General features: G+C 39.6%; 1 protein-coding gene across 1 annotated transcript; it reads left to right on the top strand.

Annotated features, from left to right (window-relative positions):
• Positions 1–5,366: 5,366 nt before the first annotated feature.
• Positions 5,367–8,298, top strand: nme4 (NME/NM23 nucleoside diphosphate kinase 4; the record flags this gene model as incomplete). Its single annotated transcript, XM_083677409.1, has 4 exons — positions 5,367–5,510; positions 6,288–6,389; positions 6,808–6,920; positions 8,036–8,298. The coding sequence occupies 4 exons, from the start codon at positions 5,367–5,369 to the stop codon at positions 8,154–8,156; spliced, it is 480 nt and encodes a 159-aa protein (XP_083533535.1). The 3' UTR covers positions 8,157–8,298.
• Positions 8,299–9,496: the final 1,198 nt, after the last annotated feature.

Raw genomic sequence — 9,496 nt, 5'->3', positions numbered from 1 at the left:
AAGGAGCTGAAAAGGACATCCATCTCATCTAAGAAGTGTCCAAGCTGACCTGGAGGACGATAGACGACATGTGAAGTTTGACAGGGGAGGTGACAGAAACAGCATGGAAATTCAAAGGAGGATATAGACAGGTGTGACAGGGGAAGGACATTATGTGACCACTTAGGTGAGATGAGGAGTCCTGTTCCTCTTCCTCAACCAGAGAGTCTAGGGGAATGAGAAAAGGAGTAGGCATCAGAGAGGGCTGCCGGGGTAGCTGTGTTATCCAGTGTAATCCATGTAAAGCAGGCATAGGCTGAGATAGCCTCTGCTTTCCGTACCGCCGATTGCCAGTTCCAAAGTCCTCCCGTGACAGTGAGGTCATGGTCAGTTGAGCATGGTGGGTAGATTAGATTGGAAGGGTTGTGAGTGGAGGTGTAGCGTCGATGTGTCCTCCTAATGGAGGAAATAACAGGAATGGGGAGAAAGCACAACGTGATTTTTGCCAGTGTAGAGGGAGAGGGTTAGTGGGAAAAGTATAGACAATACACTTGGGGTAATAAAGAAATTATCAAGATAGAATAAAAATACTTAGTAGTATGGCCTTCCTCTCAGGCCTTCCTCGATGGACTCCACAGATAGACTCCGATGTCTTTGTGTCTGGAGTCTGACTCCACAGGTAGACTCCGATGTCTTTGTGTCTGGAGTCTTCGTGTCAGGAGGCTGTCGCTCTGCACTCGTGATGATTGCTGATGACTAGCAGGGTGGCATCCCCTCCCACCTGACAATCAGTCAACGACCAGACAGGCTTCACCACTCACTCAATCCCAAATGTATTAGTCGTGGTCCAGGGTGAGCAGGAGTTAAATAGTGTTTAGGCCCTCCCACTGGAGATTGACAGCACTTCACAGCTAATTGACTTCAAACAGATGGCTTCCAATAGAAACTACTTAAAGCAGGATAGACAAACAAACAACTCTTAATAGCGCTCTGAGTAGAGACAGATTAAACTGACTTACTCCGTCTGGAGAACAGGCTTCACCACTCACTCAATCCCAAATGTATTGCCAATCAAAAACTAAAAACTAAGTAATAATAAAAAAAAGAGCAATTTATGTAGGTGACTGGTTCCATCTTGGCCAACAAAACAGGCTGCAGTCACTTCACCAACTTTATCATCTATTAAGGAATTAGAAAACTAAACTAAAACGTCTCCCTCCTTGACTCCTCCAGCCCAGTGCTATGTGTGAGTGAGCCCCCCCCCCCCCCCCCCCCCCCCCCCCCCCCCCCCTGTTCTCTCTCTGCTGATGAGAACAAAAAGTGCTTGCATTTCACGTTCTCTCATCTGCCAGGTCAAAGTAGCACCACACAAGGCTTAGACGATGCCTGTAAAATTGAATAGGGATTTTCCCTAATCTACTATGATTCCAGGTAGGAGTACTCGAGTACATGTTCACACCCCAAGTTCACGCACAGATGATTGACTTGGCAAACATAGATTATACTGTATAGTTTGTCTTAGATTATCCCCCTCTGACCGAATGAGGTAGGTAAACATTTGGTATGCATGCGGTTCTGCTGAGTGAAGTTCTTACTGTGATCTTTCACCTCTGTTTTCAATGAAAAGGTAGCCAAGCTGCACAATGCATAGATGGTATAGTTACTACTGCAGAACGCCTCACTTTTTCCCAACCGCGTATGGATTTCACATGTCCACCACTATAACATGTTGGTCAAAGTGAAGGCATCCCATATATGAGTGGAAGGTCAATTTAAAGGTAGTGGGCAGAGGTCGTGTTTTAAAAAAAAGAAATTATAATAATAATTTTTTTAAATTTATACAAATAGCAGTAAATATTTCTGCATTTCATGTACTGTACAACTGCATTGTGTCTGTGTGCATCAATGTTGGGGATGATAGCCTGTCAGAGATCATACTTGTGAGCCTTTCCCCTCCACTTGTAGGGCACAACAGTAAAAACATTTAGAGAAACAGTTGCTCAATTATCATTGTTTTCACACAAAATGCAAAAGCACTTTAACTAACTAACGTAACGCCAGTCGCACAAGTTCACTGTATCTTTGAGAGTAACCGTGGCCCCTTTTTTTTATTAAAGGCTGTGAAAACTGCCCACACCTTTGTATAGGGCTGTCAAACGATTAATAGGTGTAATTGAGTTAATCCCATGGTTTGCTGTGAATAATCAATTTCTGAACTGTGAAATGTAGCCCTAAAATATGTTTTAATTGAAAAAAACGACATTGGGTTGTAGATGTCATATAAGGGGAGAAAACACAAATTAATCAGATGTTTTTATCAGCATCTTCTCAGCCAATAACAATTCAACCAGGTGTGATAAAAGTCTCTGTCGCTCTAAATGATAATAATAATAAATTATTATTATTATTATTATTATTATAAGAAGAAGAAATAATAATAAATAATAATAAATAATAAATAAAATAAATAAATGTCTCACAGTGGCTTCAGAAAGTATTCAGACCCTTTCACTTTTTCCACATTTTGTGTTAGACTAAATTTAAAATTAATTAAAAACAATGTTTTGCCATGAATCCACAGGCAATACCCTATAATGACGAAGCAAAAACACAGAATTGATTAAAATTGAAAAACAGAAATACCTCATGTACATAAGTATTCAGACCCTTTGCGATGACACTCTTAAAATGTGCTCAAAAGCAAAAATGTCTTCAAGTCACTCAAGTTGAATTGAGTCCGTCTCAATGCAAGAATAATAGGTCATGTGATTTCGTTTTTATAGTCTCTAGTAGTTTTCCATTAAGGGATTCTTTTTGGTCCCTAGTGTCACCATCGCGTGGCAAGGGTGGCAACAGGGGAGGGTTAGTTCATTGGTTGCTTACAATGTTATTGGCCTATCTAGTTCAAAGTCCACCTTCAAATGTCTGATTAATATATAGGATTATAGGATTCCAATAAAGATTTTGGAACCTATATCCTATATGATCAAAATGTAATAGGATTTAAATCCTGTTTTGATTTTGGAACCGACATCCTGTTAGGATAGGGTCCGAAATCTAACAGGATTTTTTGCTGGAATCCTATAGGATTTTTGACAAGGGTAACCACTCTCAAATTCATAAATGGTGCTATGGGTGCAGGGACCGGCAATCCATGAGATTTTGAAGCTTTACACATTGTTATTTATAATAATTGTTATATATTTATTTTACAAGATGTAATTTCCAAACAATGGTGCAAAATAACCTTATTTGTTTGGTTATTTGTGTATGACAGTTCATGAGGCATTTATAAATCATATTTTCAAGAACCAATTTTTTATTTATTTATTTATTTATTTTTATTGTTTTTGCTGTCGTCTTAATGACCGGCTAGATCAGACAAGATGAGCTTTGGATTCTCGTTCAGGTACATGACCCTGCAGGTTTGTTGACATGCTGTTGTGTATTTGTTTAGCTTTCAAAAGGGGTGGGAACGGGACTCAAGGACAATTAATCATTTAACCTCATGAGTCCTGCCTTTTGGTCTTGCTTATACATTTTTTTTAGCTCAAAATTACAGTTGGAGCTTAATAGTCTTAATAGTTAGTAACTTTACTCTCCCTCATGTTCTCTGATCTGATCTTGCTTTCACCTGTCCAGAAGAGACTTGAGACTAAATTGAGACTAATGGTGGTTTAGTAAAAACAATACATAATAATAATAATAATAATAATAATAATTATTATTATTATTATTATTATTATTTACTAACTGCTGAATTATTCCCTGACTACATAGTTTTGAGACCCAACCCTTTAAAACGATTTTATCCATAGTCCATATAAAATATCCTATTTTCAAGCCATGATATGCATATTTTCTATATATAAATACAATTATGACCAATAGTGCCTATATTGCGTGATTCAGTCTTAAAACAGTGAAGGATTAGGGTTGATTTTGTATATAGATTGGCAATACATTTTATAATGTAGCGCTAACGTGAAAAACTAAGAGGTGGTCATGGAACTTTGGCCTACACTCGCCGGCATATTTGGAGTTAATCATGTTTGTTTCCTAAAATTGCGCTACACGCGGGGGTGGGACTCGTGATTTTTGTTGCAGAATTGACTCTATTAATGGTATACTACCTACTGATTTATCTCATTGCAAAACCGTTTTGGGGCGTTGAAATCATGGTACTCTATCAACGGTGTGTGTTTCAGAACTTTTTCCTACGGGGTCAAAAATATGCATTTCAGCCGGCAAGGAAAACTCCTAGACCACAGTTCGCTTTTACCCTACTGCTTGGGTATCGAGGTGTTGGACACAATACCATATCAGGTATTTAAATTCTTAATTATGTAAAATTGTTAATTGTATAGCCTAGGTCTTTGCGTTATTTAGAGGTGTTTGCATACCTTGGGTATCTCCGTCCTTAGAAAGAAGTATTAATTGTGGAGAATCAATGACCGATTATATTCTCTCACATCTGTTCGTTACGCCCTTAAGATATATGTGGCCAAAGGTCGCATTGGACTACACTGTATTTGTTCAGCGGGCTGTCAGATCACGTTTTGATTTCATTCACAATAACCGCCTATCAGGAGTCTGATTTGGCAAAGTCTTACAAACCTCGCTCAGAACGACGAAAGGCGATCATGTCTGGGTCATAGCGCCGCTGGAGACATACTGGGAATTTAATTATTTAATCCAACAGACGCCTTTGAAATGAGTTATTATTACACTACTTAAACGAGAGGTGATGAATTGTACGGAATCCAAGTTGTCATAAAGACGCTCATCTCACTCTGTCCTTACTACCGGGTTTGCATTTTTATGCACACGAGCCTTCACGTGCTCTTTAATTAGTTATGTTTAGTGAATCGTTAGTCCATATATCAACTCAGCCCACGTCCCTCAAATTAAAATATCATCTGGCCAGTTTGATGCATTAGGCTTAACTGTGATATTATTTTACTGTCAGCATTCGATAGTGGTTTTAACTAACAGTATAATTTGATGCATAAACTGGATGCATGGTCAAATCAAATGAGCATATGACATCTCCAAAATAGTTGTGTGACTTGCTTGCTGGACCGATGGCTATGAAATTCTGCGTATGAAAATTCCGATTGGAATTAATTTGCGCAACATGAAACCAATCTGCTTCCAACCAACCAGTCTTCTTTAGACTTGTTTAGATTAAGGAGTTTACCAACATGTTGTCAAATGTGTTTCATTTGTCACTCTAGTACTGTATGTAAGTTGTGTGTGGTATATCAGTGTTGAAGTGTGTGTGTGTGTGTGTGTGTGTGTGTGTGTGTGTGTGTGTGTGTGTGTGTGTGTGTGATACAGATTTATTTATTCATTCTATGGTTGTGTGAATGATGATCAGTCCATGTATGTATATAATAGAGATCCCTGGTTTCGGAGAACGGACTCTGATTGCTGTGAAACCAGATGGAGTCCAGCGCCGCCTGGTGGGGATAATCATGCAGCGTTTTGAGCAGAGGGGCTTCAAACTGGTGGGCCTGAAGATGCTACAGGTGAGAGAGTAGCATCAGAGAGAAATCTGCCCCTATTGGGTCAAGTGGCTAATATAACGCAGCGTAGGGATCAATTGAAATTAAAATTCAATTACATAATTCAGAAATTCATCATGAATTGGAATTGAATCTTCAAGCAGCAGCATTTTAGAGGGTAAATTCAGTTTACTAGCATAGACTAAAAAAAACTGTTTTGCTTCATTTTAGTTGCTGTGATTGTAAATTTCATGAATGTATGTTTATCGTTTGTCTCATTGTAAGGTTAACCACAGGTAAGTCTCACGAGCTAAACATCATAACATCTCTATTGAGTTGATGGACATTAACCCCCCTCTCCCCCTCTCCATGAACGTGTCATTGTGAAATAGGCCGATTGGGATTGAATTGGAATTTAGACCTTGGAACTTAAATTGGAGGCAAGGCAATAAAATAACAAAAGTGACTACATTTGTGTTCATAGTGTAATGGATTTCAAAGCATTGTGCGGACTCTCCTGGTATCTCAATTATACCACTAAACTAAAAAAAAGGTAGATTGATCAAATAGGTTGTTAGGACAAATACTAAATAATTTCCATTTAGGTCCATTTGTTTGGTACATTTCAGATCAGTTTATTAAAAGGTATACTGAACTGCTATTTATTAACTTGTACTACTAAACATAGTACATTTTGAACTATTAATTAATAGGAAATTATGTTGAAATTACCCTTAATTATGTAGTTTCCATAGAAATACCGTAAAATGAAGAGTGAGTCGAAGGTTGTTTTCTGTGCAGGCCCCAGAGGATTTACTCTCCCAGCACTACCAGGAGTTGAGGAAGAAGATCTTCTACCCCTGCCTCCTGCGGTACATGACCTCCGGCCCTGTGGTGGTCATGGTGAGTTCTCCTGCCCCAACTTAAAGTACCTGCCCAGTTTCTTACTTATTTGAATTTCCTGTTAAGCTACCTACATACGACACAATGTTCAAAATCTTACAGTTGGATAACCTTTCACATTACAAAACAAGTAAAAAGTTCTATTACAATATGCGTGGCTTTCTCATTTGAGAGCTGAGGTTTAGAAAACATACGGAGTGGCTTGTTAAAAAGCTAAGGTGGGCTTATTTTATAGGAATAGATCTTGCCTTTCCCTGAACAGCAGAAAGCGGATTGTGCAATCAACCTTTATGCCAGCGCTTGATGATGGATGAAGTCTTAATTAAAATAATTAAAGCCAGTGGCCTTTGGAAAATCCAGAATATTTATTCCTGAGTTTGTGACAGAGCCCTGTGTTATTTACTCTTCTGTTGTTAAGGTGTGGGAGGGGCATAATGTCGTCCAGACATCTCGGATCATGGTGGGAGCCACTAACCCTGCCGAGGCCCAAGCAGGAACAGTCCGAGGGGACTTCAGCATTCATGTCAGCAGGTAAACATGAAACAGCCCTCACAAATTTGGAACAGCCCTCACAAACTTTCCATTCACAGAACTGTCATTGGCCCCCGAACCAACGGAATGATCCTTGTTGATCAACGATCCATGATTCATTAAGCGTAACAATAGGCTCTGTGAACATTTGATTTGTCAGCTGGGGGGGGGGGCAGGTTGCCCTCCAACTGATAGAAACGCATTGAAAACACTGGTTATTTTGTGATTTATATCAAATAAAACCACGAGTAATATGGTTGAGGGCAGTCAGAACAGATTTCTCACATGGGCTATTGGTTGATAAAAGTGGCACTGGCCTCTTGACACAAATTCAATTTGAAAAAATGTCATGCCCCTAATTATGACACATTCTATCATTCAATATTTTTTTGGACATGCCACAACAATGTTGTGGCCAATTTAGCTGCACGTTAGGCAAATTAAATGCTTTCGGCATGTAGCCTATCAAAAGTTGCCTCGTAGTGCAGCTGTGCTTACCATGTAGTATTTCATCTTCCGTTGGTGCAGCTGGATTATGTTGGTGCACACACCATTGAGAATCTTGTGAATGGGATATCAGGACCAGAATACATTTGAATCTGTTAAAAAAAAAAAAGGGCATGGTTAAAAATCCTTGGTAAGTCTTCTAACTCATGTATTGCAAACATAACAGCCTACAGGTATTTAGTTACACTCGATTTATACACATACCTTAACACCAAGGCATCCTAATTTGTACCATTCGGTGGAAGGGTCGGTGACGATATGACGCGGGAGCGGACAAGGACAATTCTTACGAACACGATTCCTTTCATCCTCGACTCCTCTCCTCGCTTCCCTGTGACATTTTCAGGACGGAAGGAGAGGACGCGAGGACTTGAGAGAAAATAATTGAGAAAGGGCCATCATATCGGTTGAGGGAAGGAAAGGAGGGTTCATTACGGAGTTGGAGCAGGTGTGGTGATTGACAGGGAGGGGCGTGACCAGAGGTCATCGGGGAAAGTGGTTGAGGAAGTCCATCAAACCGCATGGAGGTCTATTGTAACACATACATACATAAGTGGTGTTATTACCTAGAGGAAATGCCTTAAGAATTGTGTGCTTGTTTTCTTCAGAAATGTGGTCCATGCCAGTGATTCAGTGGAGGGCGCGCAGAGGGAAATCCAGCTGTGGTTTAATCGAACGGAACTGATGGTTGGAGACCGCTGCGAGAACAGTAGCACCTACCAGGCGTAAGAAAGAGAATGGACTGAGTGTGCAAGGTAGAGCACCACCGATATCACACCTACCTCTCTTCTGCACTTTGCATTAACTTCACCACCCCTACTGCTGTTGAGTTTGCACACTCACCACCGTGTCACTGTGGATACTCTGGCTGCCCCTTGACCCCATCTTGTGGGTCAACGTAATCTTGCTGTTATTCTCGTATGCATATGTATTTTCAGCTGCTTTATATGAATGTCATGTATAGGCCTAGGTTTTGCTGTATTCTGATGGGTATAATTTGAACATAATTTATAACAGGGTTAGGGTTGGATTTGTCTGTAATAAAAAAAAATCTCATGAACAAAGTCACATTGTATACAAGTAGAAAGAGGGAGATATATGTATTATATTCTGATGGCCATTGCCAGTTCTGCTTGCAATGCACAGCACAAGAGATTGTTCATTTATTACAATGAAACAGGTGGTTGTGGCAGGTCAAGACCAACCCCCAAAGAGCAAAGACCCAATCCTGAAAACCAAACATAAATGTAGACACACTTGCTCCCCTGTGTAATACAATACGTGCCGTCTTCATTAAGAAGCCTCAACACAACATGTTACAGATTGTCGCCAATTCATGAGTTGACGTACAACATGTAATACAATGTGAGGGGATAAGGATTAGCCTGTGAACACAAATGCCGACAAATTACTATGAAATAAAACTGAAATAATACTGTCCTGAGCAGCTACAGTACAGCTGCTGTCGGCGGAACCGCGTTGTAACCAATATTGAACAAGAAATGTTAGAATTGAGTATTTGAATTCATAATCTAGCCTAATGAGGTGAACACCATAGCCCTCTTTGGCATTCATGATATTTTGAGCTGTTTAATGGTTTCTCTACCTACCAACATTATATCACCCATTTCACTCAACTTCCTCCTGTTAAACGTGAACCTAATTCTCCTCATTGAGGGCGATGCCACCAAATGTTAAAATGTTACTGCTGAAGAGAAAATATTATACTACTGTGAATTGTTACGTTGTCCTCTTCTGGACATAAGAGGCATAACACTGCACAACAGTTTGACATTTTTTGCACATAGATCTATCTGAATGTAGACATTTGAAATAATACATTTTTGTACATTTTGACAGCCCTACTGCCCATGCATGCAGTTATTTTGCTCGACCAATGATGAGCCTTTAGTGTGGGACTACTTCTTATCCGCAAGATTCCAAATGCCTAATCTGAAATAATTAATATCAGACCTGACAAAACACTGTTTGTAAATGCATTCACACAGAATAGCAAGATTTCCTATGTACATATTATTATTCATAAAACTAAAACTAAATTCCTCTGT

The sequence above is a fragment of the Argentina silus genome (genome assembly GCF_951799395.1).
Source record: "Argentina silus genome assembly, chromosome: 9".
Taxonomy (NCBI): Eukaryota; Metazoa; Chordata; class Actinopteri; order Argentiniformes; family Argentinidae; genus Argentina; species Argentina silus.
This window is presented reverse-complemented; position numbering and strand designations above follow the sequence as displayed.